The following is a 19316-nucleotide window of genomic DNA, read 5'->3' as shown; positions in this document are numbered from 1 at the left end:
TTGATATATGAGTATGTTTGCAACTCAAACTTTCAGTAAAACGCATTCATACAGACTTCTGCTGTGTAACATTTATTTAAATGCCCTCTGTGAACTTATATCTGCTGATAGAATCTCACTGCAATAATATTCACCATCAGGATCTTGTTATTGTAAACCACAATGTTAAACAGTGTCTCAGATTTGACATTTAAGAAGATGACTGTCTTTCTTACTGATGTGGTTTATTTATTCTCGCCAGAATTCTTTAACAGTGAATCAGATAGACATGCACCATCTGTTGTGTTCCCATACACTAATTAATAATGTTGTACAAATACAGAAGTGTAAATAAGAAAATAAACACATATTTTTAGAATTACATAACAGCCCATTTTTGCTGGCCAGGGTTCAGAGAGCTTCCACGTTTTTTTGTTTTAGCAATATGTTCATCTACCGAGGACTTGTCTGTAAGTTTGGTGCTTTTGTGTGTTGAGACTGGTTCTTAAGGAAAGTTTGACATAGCCAAACTTGGCTGGCTCAACAAATCCTAAAACGGCACTCAGATAACCACCATCTGTGAGAGCGCTATCTGTTAACTCTCCACCTCTGTGCACGCTCACATACAACATGAATCAACCGGATGCCGTCGACTTCAATCAGCGCTCCGCTTTCTAGCATAAGAAAGGCATTAGCCTGCATACATTGAAACTTTCAAAGCTTCACATTGTTGTCACACAGGTCTGATACTGTCTCACATCCTGCTCAATAAGACGTGAAGATAACTAACTTTTTGTCACCTAATCAGTGCTTAAAATCTTATCTTCTATAGCTGCAATTCCAGGAATGAAGACTTCAAGACTTAGCATCAGATTAAGGTCAAGCATGAATATGCATTTATACACAATCACCAACTGAAGACATGTAAATTCATTGGGCAGAGCGACACAGTTTGCACTGCTGTAACATAATAGCTGAGCTGATATGACTTAGCTTCCCCTCAGCAGGTTTCTGCAAAAGTCCTTTATATTTAGTTTCTTTAGCAATTCCTTTCCTGCCTTTCCTGACACCTTTCAAAGTTTTTCTTTGGGCACTGGCTGCCTTTTCGCTCATTTACAGTCCCGTCCTTGTACGTTACCGTTTTCAGTGAACTTTTTGTTTTGTTTGTTTGTTAGTTAAGCCACTTAAAAATGGGGCTTCTAACTCAAGTGATGAACTGAAAACAAACAGCTAGCAGCCTGTCACAGCCTGTTTCTTTAGTTGTCTATGAAAAATTCCAAAGGTAACAAAATTTCACAGCACAAAATAGTTTTTTTCCTCACCAACACCTGGCATATTTCAATATGGTGTGCAGTTTGGCCTCAAAAGACAAAATAGGAAACTGGACAGGTGGCAGGCCTAAAGTGGAGGTGGTATTGGAGATCTGGTTAAAATGAATGAATCTCTTTGTACTCCCAAAGGTTGATTCTGTTCATCTGGACGTAGCGTTTTCAGTGGGAGAAGCATCTCATTTGAATAATTTGTTGGATGAAGTTGAAGTTGAACACCTTCAACTTCATTGTTTGAAAATTTGGAGGTCTTTGCAATATTATTCCACGAAGGAGAGATAAGTTGAAGGAACTAGATAGGATTTATTGAAATGGATTGATATGTTTAACCTGTAATGTGAGATAGCGTCAGAGAAAAATGCCTGATTTTACCTACACTCAGCTCCAGGATAGCTTTTTAGCTCAGAAATGGGATGGAGATGGAAATACAGACTTCCACACCGGTGCTTAGTAAGAACAATACAGTGGAAAGTCTTGCTGCGATGACACTGTCACCATCTGTGTCCAAATCTCAAGGCAAGAATAACAAAGAAGCCCGGAACCACATTGTGGGGCTTTTCAACAACTGTCATCAAAAGAGAAATCAAAGCAAAACCAAAACTGTGCAAGTTTGGGTCCGTAGCAAAACCACAAAGCTGCAAGTATGTGCAAGTGAGCAATCCAAAAACAGCAGCACAAAGGAGGTGCTCAAAGAGGCGACCTCGAAGGATCTGTTTAGCTTTCTGCTCTCGCGGGTGGAGTCATTCGGCTCTTTCATTGCACCTCGTATGGTGAAGGTGGAGGTCATTTCTTTCTCGTAGTTACACTGAATGAATGATAGAATATTTAAATTACACATTAAACTGATCAGAATGTATTCTGTTTATCCCTCTTTACATTTGGATATCTCATTATGATTATGACTACATCTCAGTTCACTGACATAGGGGAGACCGGGGATAGTTGTAACATTTTTGACATTTCTGTCTGTAAATTGGAGCTCTTTTAAGGTAGTGGATTCAAAATGTAATGCAAAGTATTTACATGTCTCTGCTATTAAATAGTGCAGCTATTTTCTCTGCAGCACAATTACCCATTGCATGGTATGGTCTCAAACACGAAGAGTGAAATGTTACAATTAACCCCATAGTCTGGGTTAGTTGTAACATATCCTGGGGTAAAATGTAACACAATGAAATAAGGGTACTAACAAAACATTAACATGTAATCTTTGTTTATTCAACACATGAATGCACTTAGAGCCATTTATGTAGCTGTGTGTGTGTGTGTGACAGAATGCAGAAATCTAGCTTTTGAACATATTCCAACCCCCCAAAAAAGACAAATTATGGAATTTTCTGCAACTGAATATTTCATTAATTTTGGTTGGTCTTCCTTGCGTTTGGCCTCATTGGCTCAGTGGGCATTATAACCTACAACTCTTGCACCAATTTTGAACATAACAATGAAGCTGAAAAAATGTAGTTGTTCACCAGCATCGCAATTCCATTACTTTTTATCATGGCTTACCTTGGTGTGGTTTGCAAAGTGCTTCAGAAAGATGAGGAAATCTTTCTCACACCCATCCTGACTTATTTCCACTACCAGTATTTCCTACTGGTCCATCTCTGACACAGTGGTCTGCATAATGTATGTGTGGGAACACAAACAGTGGAGGAATTGTGTTGCCAATGGCCTTAACTGCATATACAAAAGCGACCAGTGAACCTCTCTCTGCTGATGTCGTTGCCCTAACTTGTTTAATATAAGTTAAAGTAATAGTGTGGTAAGTTTTAACATCTGCATTATTGTTACAACTAACCCAGACTGTTGCTGTTACAACTGACCCAGACTCCTATAGCCATGAACTAGCTAACATTACAGGCAACGGCTAAAACATTAGCACTAAAGACCTACACAGAATATATCCCCATAGACATACAAATAACATAATTTAAGTTTGATGAGTTTAACTGCAAAGCAGATAATGCTATTACAAATTGAAATAAAGTAGAAAAACTTACTTTTTGGCATATAAATTACTTTTTTTCGTGTTAAATTGTCTGTGTTTGACAAAATGTGCTGATTTTTCACATGTGATAGCAGAACTGAATTGGGCATGCACAGGATGAGTCACATCATTTGAAACTTAGCCCTGATTGGAGAAATTGGAAGTGTTACAACTGACCCACGTTACAACTATCCCCGGTCTCCCCTACAGACCTGCTTGCTTTGCATTTAAAGCACTTTGCGTTACTTTTTATATATTTGGTGTATATTGAGCCCCCTCCTTATGTCCTCCAAATATTTCAACGAATGCAACCTCAGCAGTGAAACAGCATGATTATGGTTCATGAGATGATTGTTTCTGCTCATCGTTCTGGATTCCAGAGACAACAATTCAACCTAATTACACGCAAACACACAACACAGCGAGTCTTTCTGCTGCTGATCCGACATGAACGAGACGGATGGAAACTCATCGCCACCACACGCTAATGACATCAGCACCACGCGCTTAACTTGTCATGAGATTTTACCCACAATGCCATGTGAACAATGAGCGTGTCACTGGATTCGATGACTGAAGCTGTCAGATGCCGGGCAGGATGTTTGACTTATAACCCGCATGGGAACAGAAACAGACAGAAAGCGATCCGGCGTGTTTATATTCTTCAGAGGGTCTGCAGGTGTTTGAGCGGCAGCACTCACATTTTCATTTGATGGTTTTTCAGCTTCGCTTCACATGTTTTCAATCAGCCGAGATGGCCAAGAATGCAGACCGCAGAGTCAACCGTAGCCTTCAAAATAAATGGATCTATGGGAGAAAGCTGTATTTTCAAAATAAAAGTCCTTAAACGGTGGGAAGTCAGCCGTGCTGGAAAAAAACGAGACGCTTCACAGGTTACTCAGTGTGCAGGTTTAAAGATAGTTTGTTTTAGAATAGTCTGCTACCGTGCTGCACCACAACCATCAAGAAACATCTGCATATGCTCAGTGCTGACCTCGCTCGACCTTAAACAGATGTTTGTGGTTAAGCCTCTATGCTGCAGCTGACCAAGTGAAAAAAAACTTTAAAAAAAGGTTCCTTCAGAAACATAAAAAGTAATCCACCCTCAGCGGTGCAATGAGAACATTAACATCAAAGTATAGTCGAATAAGGCAACGTAATATATCAAAAACTCCTCTGTAGCTCAAACAGTAAGAGGTCACAGGGTATATTTGAAGTATGAATGAAGTTACCACAGGAAAGTGATTGGAAAGTTTTCCTTTTATGGTTCATTATGTTTGCACTTTTTAAATGTTGTCCGTTTACATACGCCATCAGTGTGAAGTTAACAGTTTTTCAAGGTTTTTCTCTTTCACCCATTTGCTCCCATAGTCATGGTGGCGGAGCTGCCATGCATGTGGTTGGGCTAGATTGGGTTTAAACTGCCAACCCTGTGATTAGTGGGCAACCCACTCTGCCCCCTGAAACATGTCTCAGTTTTAAAGACACACTTGTAAAGACGTGAGGTTACAGAGACCTGCTTGATATAAACCAGTGTGTGTGTGTGTGTGTGTGTGTGTGTGTGTGTGTGTGTGTGTGTGTGTGTGTGTGTGTGTGTGTGTGTGAGTGGCAAGTGTACACAGCTTCAAGAGAAACTATTCTTTTATCATGTGCTTGGATATAAAATATATGAAAATACTTTTATGCTTTTGGGGGAATGCACACAATTTAAACATCAAATATCATCACTTAATTTATCTGATCATCACCAGCATCTTATCCAACACTATCTGTAAGAAATATTGCAGAAATATATAGAAATATTATTAAGAGATATTTGATATTTGTTAGCTGAAAGAATTTGGTCAAGAAAATATTCACCTATTACTCAAACTAACATTTTAAGTTGAACTTAAAGAAGCCAAAAACTGATTATCTGATCGTCACATTACTGTCGCGGTGGTTTTGGTTTCTGTTTGGATTCACAAACCCTCCAGCATGAAATTGTAGTTTTTAATTAATGTCTTCTAGACTTTGCGATTCCTGTTTTGTTTCATTATCATTCTAATAATTTTGAGCTTTAGTTCTCGTTGTGTTATTTGAGTTTCTGTGGCGTTTTGATTACCAGCTTCTGGTTTGTGTCTTCAGTCTTCCCTATCTGTTCCTCTCTCGTTGTCTTATCTTTCTGTGTCTTCGTCCTCCAGCGTTCTCTTGTCTCTGTTTTCATGTTTTATGTGAATCTTCTCATTTCCGTGTATAGTGTGTGACTTTTGGATCCCAGTTTAACTTTAAAGGTTAGTTATCGTCTGTTTCCTGTGTTGGTTTTACTTCCTTGCTCTGCCTGATTTTTCTGTGTTGAGCTGTGCCTCCGGTCTCCAGTCGCCGAATCAGCCCTCTGCTTTTACACAGTCCTTTCTTCTGCTCGTCAGCATATCTGCTGTTGTTGGTTTGGGATTTTTTGATGGTTTCAAATTTTGGACTTTGTTACTTTGTGTTCAGTCTGAATTAAAGGCTCACCTTTTGTTCTATGTCTGACTTGAGTTCTCTAAACTATGACATTTAGGAACGTTTCCCTTTATTTTATTTTATGATAACGGTATTTCAAGGGAGTGCATGTTATTTTTATGCTTTTGATGTTGCATCGCTCATGTTGGCTGTAAGATTTTGCTTCATTAACGGTTGCCCAAATCATGGGTAAATATTACGTGTAGTACCTCCTTTACAAAGCTCTATTAAGATTCTGCTTGTGGGTTTACTGTTAAACATAGCATTTATGTATGAAAGTGTAACACTGTGTTATGTGCTGTGAGGTCTTAAGGATGTCACAGCACTTCACTCTCAGAGTGCGAGCTTCGTTTTGGTTTCTAGAGTTTCCAGAAGTAAAACAGAGATCAGGCTCCTCTCCTGTGGGACCAGCTCCCAGTTTGGGTTCAGGAGACAGACATCTCTGCTTTAAGATCTTTTTGATAAAGCTTATAGTTGGGGCTGGATCGGGTGATACTGAACCCTCCCTTATCCTGCTATAGGCTCAGGCTGCTGAGGGACTTATCATGATTCACTGAGCTTTTCTCCATCTCTACTCATGTTACATCCACTACTGCATGTCACTGACTTTTGTCTTCTCACTCCTGAGTTTTGTATTCCGTCCTGATTGTTGGGATTGTCTCATTTTGTGATTCTACTGTTATATTTGTGTGTCTAACAGGAACTGGTGTGCGTTTGTGGTCACAAAGACGGTGAGTTGTGTGGTTGAGGATGGAGTTGAAACCTACGTGAAGCCTGATTATCATCCCTGCAGCTGGGGGAGTGGACAGTGCAGCCGGGTGGTGGTGTGAGTACACACTCTCACACACACTCACACACACACACACACATAGTGTGTGAATCAGAGTCATCAGTTTGTGCTCGTCCTGGTTCTCTGCAGTTATCGGACCTACATGAGGCCGCGCTACAAAGTCGCCTACAAAATGGTGACAGAGATGGACTGGAAGTGTTGCCATGGTTATAGTGGAGCAGACTGCAACATTGGTCCAGTTGGTGGAGGAGGGACTCAGATATCCACCACCAGACCTCAGCCCGGACAGGGAGGGGGGACGACCAGTGGACAAGGTGGAGGAGGGCATAGTTATGGGGGAGGCAGTTCTGGATCTGGACAGTCTGGAGGAAACGCGGGTGAGTGGATTTTCATTTTGTTCTTTTATTCACATGAAGTTCGGCAGTTTAAAGAAAAGCTGTGGCTGGAGTGCATGAAGACAAAGACGCACATCCTCAGTCCATCTGCTGCACCATGAGATGGGACTGAATGTAGACACTTTAAAAACCAGCGGAGATTCCTTTTATGAGAATTCCCAGTGAGATTCTCCCTGTTCTTAGGATCTAACACGGCTTAACATTCGACACCAGACCCAGATGGACTCAATAAAAACCAGAGCTGAAGCAGGAACTCAATCGTGCACTGAATCGTTCTTTATTTTCTCTCTTTGCTGTCATCTCAGTAATCATCAGCAAGCTGCAGCAAACAGTAGCATCTGATATTAGTCGATCAAAACTAATCTGCAGCCTTTGCTCACTTCTTCTGGTGAGAGCCAGTTCACTTCGTAAATCAATCACTATTCAACCAAACGGCTAAAAGCTGCTCGCAAAAAGGAGAAAATGGAGCTCGGTTCTCAGTAACATAGTGCTGACCACATGTCTCCTTTGTTTTTCAAACAGGGGAACTAGCTTTGCCAGTGAAACACCATCATCTAATTAGTCAGTAAAAGACTTATGATATGATATCTTCATGCAGAAGCATCTTTTTCCAAGAGATGTGAGAAGTGTGAAAGCAACCAAAGCTTGCATTTGTGTAAAAGAAGCAGCTGGTTGTGTGTGACAGTGTTGACTGCTGTCAGGAAGCTACTGCTGGAAATTCTCAGCAGCTGTTTGTTTAATGTGTGAAATAAAAACTATGACTGAAAGTGTCTCTTGGTGCCGTGACAGGATTCTGTCTATTCTAAAGAATGATAAAAATGGAAATAAAAGAGAAACTCTTTTATTTTATTAAGAGTTTCTGTAACCGCTTCATTTCTTTCCTTAACGAGCAGACAACGAGAAGATGAGACAGCTGGAGGAGAAGATCCGCAGTCTTACAAAAAATCTCCAGGACCTTCAGTCCACCATGAGCACCATGAATGAGCGCTTACAGGAGGAGGGCGGCAGGAATGGACTTGGTGGAGGAAGCTCAGGAGGGAGAAACCCTGCGGATGCCGCTCAGCCCGAGATTAAAGAGACGATTCACAGCATTCAGACCAAACTGGACCAGCTGGACAACCGCACACAGGTGAGCTGGTTTTCAGCTTTACTGGGAGGTTATGTGGACTGAGTAAAGAAGCTAAAACAGGAAAAGATGTGTTATGCTGTTTGTGTTTGTGCTGGTGTTTTAATCAGAAACTGTTTCACCTTCAACAGGCTCACGATAAAACCCTGGTCAGCATCAACAACCACCTGGTGAACGGGAAAGGTAATGAGTTGGAGGGAGGTGTGTCTGGAGGATCGTTAAGTGAAGGACGGCTGAACTCACTGAAGGAGGAGATCCTGAGCGAGCTGGAGAGGAGAGTGTCGCTGTCCTGCTCCTCCTGCCAGGTATCAGACAACTTTAATAAGCCGATATTCCAAAATCTTTCTAGCCGGTGTTTTTCAGTAAGATTAAATTCACTGCTGGATGTTTTCAGGCCGGTGTGGAGGATCTGCGCAAACAGCAGCAGCAGGACCGTGAGAGGATTCGAGCTCTGGAGAAGCAGATGAACGCCATGGACGTCCAGTATCGGCAGAGCCTGGACGGGCTGCGGCGGGACGTAGTGCGTTCACAGGGATGTTGCGACATCATCAGTGACCTCCAAGATCGCGTAACTGATGCTGAACGCAAGATCAGCACGGCCTCTGAGAACTTTGATATTCTGCAGAACCGCCTGGACAGGGAGCTCAGCGGACAAGGTGGCACCAGTAGCAGCGAAAACACTGGGTCCAGAGGACAAGGGTTACCTGTTGGTGGTGAAACTGGCGGGCATGGTAGGGATGCCATGATAACAGAGGAACGCCTGAACAACCGATTGAAGGATCTGGAGCGACGGGTCAACAGCACTATGCAGAAAACCGAAGAGAGCTGCTCATACTTGGAGAACGACGTGAAAGACTACTTCCACAGAGAACTGGACGAGCTGAGGTCCGTGTTTCTGGAGCGGTTTGATGACCAGGCCGACAGGATCGCAGACGTGGAGCTGGACGTGGAGCAGGTCAAGAACAGCATACGTGATCATGACAAGCGGCTGTCGAAACTAGAAAACACCACCTCCCAAATGAACTGGAGGCTGGAGAAGTGTGGCTGTGTAGCGTCTGAACAAGGAGGAGGAGGAGAAGGAAGAGGGAGAGGTGACGGGGGATATGGAGGTGGAAGTTGGGGAGCAGGAGGGGGTGGATCAACAGGAGAAGGAAAAGAGGGGGGTAACAGAGGGGATGGAGGTGGGACGTGGGGAGCCGGAGGAGGAGGAAGTACAGGGGGAGGAGGACGCTGGGGAGGTACCGGGGGAGGATTACCGGGAACGGGAGGAGAAAGAGACAATTCAACCAAGAAGTCTCTGGAGTGGAGAGTGGTGGCTAACGAGGATCAGATTCGACATTTCAACACTCAACTCAAAGACCTGTCGATGTCCGGAGACTCTCTGTATGACAAGGTGAGTCATACATCTGGCTCAGCACAACAAATAATTACAGGACAGATTAAGAATTCCTTGCATGTTCAAATAAATGTCCTCTGTATAAACACCTTAACATTATAGCGCATCGACTAGATTGGACTCCTGAGCCAAAGAAAATCATTTTTCACAATAACTCAAAGACTCTTGATGTGCAACTGAAAGTCTTATTATTCAAAATAATGTTATTTTAAAAGCTCCAAAAGGCACCAACAGCTCGAACAGGATTGAGAGGGTGGGTTTAGTGACCTCAATTAGCTGACATGAAGTTTAGCAGACAGCTAGCTTTCACGGTCACCTCTGTTAGCATTTCTGTGCTAGTTGAAGTGGTCCCACCCAAAATGCTGTATAACTTTAAACTTTAAAGGGGTTATTAATTAAAAAAAGACAGTTTTTCAACTCTCATTAATGCCATAGTGATCGTTTGATATATGGACCTGCAGCGGAGTTTAGGCCCAGACACGGCTAGTGACGTCAGACTTAACGACCGGATTTATTAAACTGGGCTGTAGACATGTTTTTCCGCTGTAGAGTTGGGAATTTTAACATTGCCTCCAGTGGCCATTCTGAGGAACTGCAGTTTTTTGGCAGATTTTATTTTGTGGGTTTTTTTTATTCCTAAAAGTTGCTGCTTGGTTGGATGTTTTTTATCTTCACCTTTATCTTATTTCGCAAAGTTTGTAATATTAATCAACGCACTTAAATTAAAACTGTGATGTGTGGATTATAAACTGACTTTTGTGTCAAAGAAGCTCAGATTTTGTGACTATGCAGTCATCTCATTTGTTAATATTTAAATCAATAACCAGGTTTTGGACCTGACCGATGACGTCGGTAAAATCAAAGCCCTGACCGGTGATCACGGAGAACACTTTAACCGAATCGTGACAGTGGTGGAGATGCTGGGCGAGGACTGCGAGCTGTGCGGGAAGGTGGAGGAAGAGCTGCAGAAGATGAAGAATTATTCCCAGAATGCGCTATCCAATATTCAGAACCACATCAACAGAATCCAGAACAGACTGGATTCAGAGGGAGACAGCTGCTTCCAGATGTGCTCAGTCCTGCAGAGTGAAGTCAGTGTTCTGAGGGATGATGTCAGGAGGTGCACCAACCAATGCAAGAGCAACCCGGACATGACCACAGGTCAGATCTGTTTTTTGTTTTTTTTAACTTAACCTCATCTCCTGGTAGAACTGGTAGGGATGTAATACTGGGGCAGGAAAGGGTCAGAGTTCAGAGTCTGGACCGCTGTAGGGACAAAATTGCCTCTCTTTCTCTGTGTCCTAAATCCTGAACACAGATGGGAGCCACTCGAACACAGAATGTAAAATATGTGAGGGATCTTGGAGAATCCTGTGGGCAGTTTTAATTGTCTGTTTTTCACACAGGGCAGGCAGAGCTCTAACAGGATGTCCATGAACAGCTTGTATTGGTCTATTATGTCTGCTCAAAGTTTCTTCTGATGTAATACTCAGGGATTTGCTGGGTGGAATGGGGCATTTTCCTCACTACATTTCTGTCCCTGTGTTAAATTATTTCTATCCCTGGTGGAGATATAAAAATATAAACATTTATCCCCCGCTGTGATTTTTAGCACTGCATCTTGAAACTGTCTACAGCACAGTCATATCCAAAATTGATTTCCACCCCGTATTCATTATCCTGTGACCGCAGAGATGAGTCTGCAGAAGGAATATTCTGGAGTCTTTTCAGTATGTGGCCAAGCACTGCTGTTTCAGTGTGAAAACTACAGCTAAGTAAATAAAAGATGAATTAAGAGGATTCAGCTATGTCGAATCATCTGCATTTGAATAATCTACAAAGATGAAATGCGTCTTCTTATTTCAACGTGTTGAACTGCAGTTATGCACCAGGGTGTCCTGCATTAGTAGCCTCTTTTATTTGCGTCTGAAGACATGTTATTTGCATGGTTCGCTCTGATGGTGGAGCTGCTGTGATGAGCTGATAGTGAGCTCCTGAGTGCTACCTGACCAAAATACAGTCATTTCTGATACTGATTTTTTCAAGCATCAACATATTTTAAGGGGAAAAAATCCTGTAAAGCAAAGTTTAATTAAATAGATATTTTTGTTTTTACCACTTGAACACATAATTCATAGGCAAATTCAATCCCCAATAGGTGTTGATCATGCTAGACCTGGTGGCACAGATGACAACAGTGGACCGCTGGATCCTGCGAAGCCTTTAGATGGCCATAGCGTGAATGAAGGCATCAACAATAACCACCTGAAAACGCTGCAGGGCGAACTGTCCAATGTCATCCTCACCTTCAGCTCCATCAACGACACCCTGAAGGGTCTGGAGCACACGGTGCAGAAACACGACAGCGTCATCACGGACCTCGGTGAGCCGAGCTCAGGAACAAACATAGCTTTGCATTAAATGCCTCCAGCTAGTGTTCACTCTGTCACCCTCTAAATCCTGACAGGAAATACTAAGGATAAGATCATCTCTGAGATAGACAAAGTCCAGCAGGAGCTGACAGAGCACATCGAAGACAACCGGAATCGTCTGGATAAGATGGACAGGGACATTCGGCGATTTGAGAGTACAGTGCTTGAGATGGGAGACTGTAAGAGGTCTGGAGACGGGCTTGAGAAGAGGCTGTCGAAGCTGGAGGGAGTTTGCGGACGACTGGATGGGGTCTCTGACTCCATCCTCAAAATCAAGGAAGGTATGGTTCATTTTGATGGTCGTGTCTATAATAATGGATTGCATTTATATAGCGCTTTTCGAGACCCTCAAAGCACTTTACACTTCCACTATTCATTCAAGCTACAGTTGTAGCCACAGCTGCCCTGGGGCAGACTGACGCCATCTCTGGTCATCACCAGTAGGCGGCAGGTGAAGTGTCTTGCCCAAGGACACAACGACCAAGACTGTCCGACCCGGGGCTCGAACCGGCAACCTTCCGATTACAAGACAAACTGCCAACTCTTGAGCCACGATCGCCCCAATGTTTACTACTATGTTTACTCTTCCTTTAAAAAGCCTATCATGTGTTTTCATCTTGGACATGCAAATTTGTATTTGAGCTGGTAACAAACACAACATGTGTGCCGGTGTCTCCGTGCCTCACTGAGGTTCAGATGATTCAACATGGAGAACATATTGAAATCGGGTATAAAAAGAAATCAATCAAGGAAAAATAAAAACAGTTTCATCGTTCATGAGAAATTGTTTTTCCATGTAGACTTGCATTGTGAATAAGCAGGACAATAATTCAGGAAGAGGAGATTATGTTGGGTTTTTTCTAACCCGTGCATCTGTTAGAAAGGATGTTTACTCCATCTTTCCCTGGTATAGATACTACTCTGAGTTGCAGGTCAGCTAGAATGTTTACCTGTCTGCTAGTTATCACTTCCACTAATTAAAGTAACTACTTTTTGCTAAACATAATAAACCAGATGGATGTAACAGTAGTTCATCTTTGTGTACACTCTATGTACTTACATGTTGCAGGATATATTTACAACACCGGGCTGGCACCGTGTCCTTACTGGGACACTACAGTGCCCAATATGTGCAAATCAAAACTCCAATCGTGCTGCGGACCGACAGCTGATGCAGCTGTGCTCCAGCTGTGTTGCTGTGGTCAGAAAGTGAGTTCTTCAGCTGGAATTCAGAGAAAGTGAGCTTCTCATTTCTCTAGAAACATCTTTCACTGTGTTTTTTCTGTCCTGACGTCTTCAACTGGATGACGTGAGGAAAAAGTTGAGGGTACTGCCGCGTACCAAGTGTGTCATGTTACACGAGAAAGACGAACATATGTTCCTCGTGCTGATTTTGATGTTTTGATGTTTTCCGTGTTTAGGACTGAACAAACACGTTTCGAGTTTGTGGACGTGTGTTTCTGGTCTGAATGACACCGTTATCCGTCATGGAGGTCTGCTGGACTTTATCCAGAACGGCCAGGACGACATCCACAGCAGAGTGAAGAACCTGAACTCGAGCTTGAACCAGGTCTCCCGAGACCTGCAGGGTTTGTCAGAGCATGACCTGACGGGTGAGCTGCTCCTTCCTCTGATTCTGTTTGGGGGGTTTTCAGCTACAGTGTGATTTCTCAGCACAGCTCCCCTCTGATCTGAATAACATGAAAAGAGGGTTGCAGGGTTTTTATTGGCTTGATGTACTGACTTTGTCTTGGGGACCACCAATCATTACAACAGTGCTCTCAGACAGACTTAGATCTCTTAGATTAGATATTTATTAACATCCTGATGTGCTGAAATCCTCACAAGGATATCTAATGTAGATAGACTGATGAAAGGTGAAGCTTCTCCGTGTTTACTACAGTTTACCACATGTGAAAGTAAATGTACAGGATGAGCTGCTCAGTTATGTTATTAATATGAAGCGCAAAGATATTTATCAGAGACGTTTGATGAAGTTCCTGAAGTACAGTAAACGTTTTCAGTAACTTTCTGCCCTCTGCAGGACGAATCAAGCAGTACTCAGAATAAACTGGAGGGTTTCACAATAATGATTCAGAAAAAAACACAACGCACGTAAGAAAAAAACTGTGAGAAAGTATGTTCATGGTGTTTTGTTTTCTAGGCCCGGCACTGCTCAGCAGAGGTTTGAATGCTCTTTTGATTTACTCACTAACTGCAAAGCTAAAAGGGAGTTTGTGATGTCATCAGATCCAGAGGAAACTCCAGAGTTTGTCAGATGTACATGTTGTTTGTTGTTCTCTGTTTCCACTTGGAATATGCGCCTGGATTGTGAAAACTAATAATAATAGTAATAATAAGAATAATAGTATCCACAGCTCCACGTATGAAAAAATAAAAACTTAAATGTGGCATCTTTTCCTTCAAAGGTCACCTCTTTCTGCACCTCTGGACCGCTTCCTGCTCAGCTTCTATTTTTAAATTTTCCTCCTGAAGGCTCATTTTGACCTCATTCCTAGTGCAATTTCACATTGAACGTATTTAGAGAGCATACTTGTGATCTTTATATTAACAAGAAGATCCACCAGGACTGTGCTCTTGTTTTGTTGGCTTCTTTCTTCACATTCGTGGACTTGTGCAGCATGAATTTATCCCCCAGAGTGAAACCTCCAAAGAAGAGTTCATCTGTAATGTTGTGAATTGACTTTGTGTAGCGCGCAAGAAGGCAGAAGGTAAAGTGACTTTTGCCCACCACCTACCCTATTTGCCTATGGCTTCATCCTCTTTTCCCCAAATAAAATTCAGGTTGAAGGGTTGCTGTGAAATCTAAAAATAGCAGTCATGTTGGAGGCGGTGCACGGCTGCTCAAGGAGAGGACCTTGAAGGAAAGATTGCTAGGTTGGAAGAGGCTGCGAGGTTTTTATTTTTACTTTTATAGACAGAGCAGTAGAACTTTATTATTGCACTTTGCAACTTGTAACATTTGTTTTATTTCACTGTCGATCTGTTTGATGATGCATCAGCAGCCAACAAACAACAGCTTGAACTAAACCTGCAGATTTTGTCTTCAGTGTGTCGTCTGTTGTTCCGTGTCATTAAATATTAATGCCAAGTGAGCTGTAAAAAACTGTTTTGAAACTAAACCCTTCAGCTTCCCTTTCTCCAGTGAACTTAATGAACAGTAACGAATGATTGCGCTTGAATTACTGGGTGAATATAACGAAGCTTTCTAACATTTTAAAGTCTGTTGGCTTCATATCCAGTCAAGTCCAGTAGAAGTCTATGATCTCAGGATGACTAAAATGTTACAACAAAGCTGAAGGTTTGTGTCATTGCACAGGCCCACCAGGCCCACCTGGACCTCAAGGACACCCAGGAGAACGAGGCTTCAATGGGCTGCCTGGCCTCCCAGGGCCCCCTGGATTTCCAGGACTACAAGGAGAAATTGGCCCACCTGGTGAGATGGATATTTTACATTTATAGAGTGTGTGATATACAGGAAGACTAAAAGTCGTGAGTAAAGCTATTACTAAGCCAGCTAACATACCTAAAATCATATTTTTTTCACTACTTCCTGTTCGTTTTTTCACATTAAAAGTACAGGCTAAAAGCTCACTACACTCAAAAACAATGATTTTCACCCTTAGTAAACAGTAAGCAATAATTTTGAGCAAAAAGCAACTGAAATATATAAAATAATAAAATTTTCAAATCAAATGTTTATTTATAAAAACAAATTATCATGAGGAAAAATGGGTTTGGTATAAACTGAATGGGCACCAATCAAGTAAATTTAAATTTACCATCAAGTACTTATGTTTCAAAATTGCACGGACAATTTGCTTGTGATAAAATTAGTTAAAGTCAGCATTTTGGACGTAACATTTGTTTTACTGTAACCTGAAAATTCTTGAGGAAGTCAGAGGCATCATTGGAGGCTGATGAATGTTCATCTTCAGCAAAGCAAACAGCCGACATGTTTCTGTTGTTTGCTTTCTCACTTCTATTTGAAGTTAAACACACTGTTAACTGGTTGCTTTGGGTTTTATTGTTGCACCTTTTTATTATTCCACTAAACATGTCCTCTGGTTTCTTGCAGGTCCCAAAGGGGAAACAGGTACGTCTTTAATTAAGAGAAAAACCGGCTGAAGTAGAAGAACAGTTGTGTGCAGTATTTTCACTGTGATCTGGCTTTTGTTTGTTTCTCTCTGCAGAGCGGTGTGTGTGTTTCTCACTGTGTCTTTGTATCTTCTCAGGCCTTCCTGGCGCTGATGCTCAAATCCCCAAATTGTCGTTCTCTGCTGCTTTAACTGCCCCCATGGACAGAGCAGGAACCATCGTCTTTGACAAGGTCTTTGTCAACGAAGGAAATTTCTACAACCCGAGAACAGGTGAGCACGAACAGAGGCTTGCATCTGCAGGTTGTCCACTAGTCACAGGGTTAAGAGTTCGGACTCTAATCTTCTCCTGGCATTGTGTTGATGTCGATAATTAACCTATAAATTACTTTGATGTTATTTTATGTCCATATTTACTTCCTGTTTGTAATAACTGAAGTAAAGTGATATATTTAAAGGTCAAAAATTAGGATGTTGTTTGATGATCACTGAACTCCAGTTTAGAAACAGTTTCCTAGTTTTGATCAGAACTGAAGCCATCTGCAGCTTAATGAATGTAAAAAAACAACCTGTTACATATTAAACTAATGCATACATTTCCTGGTTGATCTCTGCTTTAATATACTGTGAACCGGTTCCCTGCAGGTATCTTCACTGCACCTGTAGATGGAAATTACTACTTCAGCGCCGTCCTGACAGGTCACAGGAACGAAAAGATCGAGGCAGTCCTGTCAAAGTCGAACTACGGCATGGCCCGCGTGGACTCTGGAGGCTATCAGCCTGAGGGCCTGGAGAACAACCCCGTGGCCGAGGCTAAAGTTAACCCGGGCTCTCTGGCCGTCTTCAGCATCATTCTGCCTCTGCAGACTCAGGACACGGTGTGCATCGACCTGGTGATGGGCAAACTGGCTCACTCTGTGGAGCCGCTCACCATCTTCAACGGCATGCTGCTGTATGAAGACAAGTGAGCATTTATATCGATTTTTTGTGAACAAAAAGGCCTGAGGACCTGAACAGCGCTGTTTAAGATTCATGACAAACCCACAGGAGACGGGTCCATAAAGTATGATGTCACTTCCTAATTTGGGAGTGATCGAGAACTGATGACAGAGTATTTTTTGATGAAGCTTCCTGGTTGATTTCAGCATCAGTATAACGTGTTTTTAACAGATCACACAGACTGCACAGAAAACTTTTTCTTCAGAGGAGGCTTTACGTCACCTCTCATGTGGATGCCAGAGTGGATTTACTATAAACCCAGTCAGCTGATCTGATGTAGTCACATGGTCTGACCTCAGAGCAGCGCTGTGAGAACTGACGTCCCTGTAAACCAGGATAAGCTGATGCCTGCCAGACCTGCTTCCTCCTACTAGAAAGCCTCTGGAAACACACCGACGCATGTGGTGAAGAGTTCCAGATTTAACCGTGTAACGTGCTGTTAGTGCCCTCTATAGGCCGCAGAGCTCATTACAGCAATAATGTGAACAAGCATTCTGATGATTTATAGATGATTGGCTGCCACATAAAGTTTTTACTGAGGGCGGTGCTACAGAAAGTTTGTGAAGTCACAAAAATGCTATTAAAGATATCAGTTAACGATCATTAGAGCGGTAGATGTTGAGATAAAGTGGATGTTTATCAAATGTAAGCCCCCTTCTGGGCAAATGAGCATGACTTTAAATGTTAATGCACTGTTACTCGTACCCACCACTCAGTCCACTCCCCCTGTGAAGCGCTTCCTGCCACAACCGCTCCGTCTTGTCCAGATGTTGCTCTGCAGGCATTAGATGCTGACAGATGTAATCAGGTGGTGGGTCAGGTTTTCCACGAGGATGATGTTTAGTGCTGAATAGTGATTTATGAGCCTTCACTCCTGCCCCCTGATGGAGGTTTCCGTCGTCTTTTCTGTTGAGCAGATGTGCTGTTGATTCTTTTTCTTGATCTTCATCATTTTTAAGTGGAAATTGAAAAATGTCATCCCCCAGAAAATGAAAGGATACGTGCTGTTACCTTAAGAGGGGCGAAAACAGAAAGTGGAAAACGGAAATTTTTCTAGCACGCTCTTTGAAATATATTTTTCATTGCTGCAACCAGGTAGATTTAGTGCTTAAAAGGAACAAAACAAAGACTGAAAATAAGCCTCTTAACATGCAAAATTCTTAATTACAGAGAAACAAACTGCTCAGACTTTTCCGTACAGCTGTGCCTGTGACTGGTGAATCTTTGGATATCTGTTATTACTGATGGTGGGATATATCCCATCGCCACCCCAATGCCCTACCCTCACAGGTCAGTGGTCGTCATGGCAACATGAGACGTTGTGACTTTACATACGATGAAAGAAAACCAAAGAAAGCTTTTTTGCTCTGATGCTTTCTAACAGCAGAATGTTTATCTATTTTCAATCTGTGTGGATTTTCTTTTTAAACTGAGATGAGTTCACATTGTGAATGTTTTTATATTAAACAGCACTTTTTCTTGTTTTTATTGTAATTTTTATGTTCTAACAAATATTTATCACAGAATTTCACATTTATGGACAAACGTTAAAGGATGGAAATACTCCGTATTTTCTTACTGTCAAGAAATACCATAAAAGCACAGTGGTGGAAGAAATATTTTGATCCTTTACTAAGTAATAATACCACATTGTACTGTACTTAAGTAAAGAGAGTAACACCACTTGTAAAAATAAAGAATTACTATTAACGAGTCCTGCAGTCTAAATGTTATTTCAGTAAACAGCATTAACTGTCAGCAGACAGATATTGTTTGCTTTAAAACCCAGAAACCAAGCAAACTCTTACAGATGCACGATCTGTTTTTTCTTCGACACACAGAAGGAAATAAATTCATTCGGCATTTTATTACGAGTATAATCCACATTTGGTTCTGTACTTTGTATTTGTGGCAGTGAAAGAACCAGACATTTATTACAGATCATTGTTTACATTAGGATAACATATTTTTTGGTCTCTTGCTCTTATCGTTTGCTTATGCAGACATGGCTGATATATAGAAGAATGCTATGAGGAGTGTATATATAATAAGCTTGTTTATGTTACCTTCGGTTGAACAGTTGTTTAGTGAGCAATGCTTAATTTCTGATAAAGCTTTTAAGATGACTAAAACATAAATGGGCAGATGCACTGGTAAAACATGCCCATCCAGGAAGACTGTAGAGCAGGGGTCTGAAACTCGCAGCCCGGGGGCCACTTGTAGCCCATGTCACCCCTACTTGCGGCCCGTATTTTGACCTGAAGAAATTTAATTTGGCC

The 19316-nt window shown here is 41.9% G+C and overlaps 1 protein-coding gene across 1 annotated transcript in view; it reads left to right on the top strand.

The window, feature by feature from the left end:
* Positions 1-18750, top strand: part of emilin1b (elastin microfibril interfacer 1b) — a 29702-nt gene extending 10952 nt beyond the window's left edge. Inside the window, exons 2-14 of the mRNA XM_026175920.1 lie at positions 6482-6607; positions 6701-6948; positions 7860-8095; positions 8224-8397; positions 8487-9485; positions 10316-10649; positions 11647-11871; positions 11956-12201; positions 13342-13533; positions 15261-15377; positions 16020-16037; positions 16177-16311; positions 16684-18750. Coding sequence (XP_026031705.1) covers positions 6482-6607; positions 6701-6948; positions 7860-8095; positions 8224-8397; positions 8487-9485; positions 10316-10649; positions 11647-11871; positions 11956-12201; positions 13342-13533; positions 15261-15377; positions 16020-16037; positions 16177-16311; positions 16684-17006 — 3373 coding nt within the window. The 3' untranslated portion in view covers positions 17007-18750. The remainder of the gene's footprint in view (positions 1-6481; positions 6608-6700; positions 6949-7859; positions 8096-8223; positions 8398-8486; positions 9486-10315; positions 10650-11646; positions 11872-11955; positions 12202-13341; positions 13534-15260; positions 15378-16019; positions 16038-16176; positions 16312-16683) is intronic.
* Positions 18751-19316: the final 566 nt, after the last annotated feature.

Source organism: Astatotilapia calliptera, chromosome 1 (assembly GCF_900246225.1).
Source record: "Astatotilapia calliptera chromosome 1, fAstCal1.2, whole genome shotgun sequence".
In the NCBI taxonomy this organism is placed as follows: domain Eukaryota; kingdom Metazoa; phylum Chordata; class Actinopteri; order Cichliformes; family Cichlidae; genus Astatotilapia; species Astatotilapia calliptera.
This window is presented reverse-complemented; position numbering and strand designations above follow the sequence as displayed.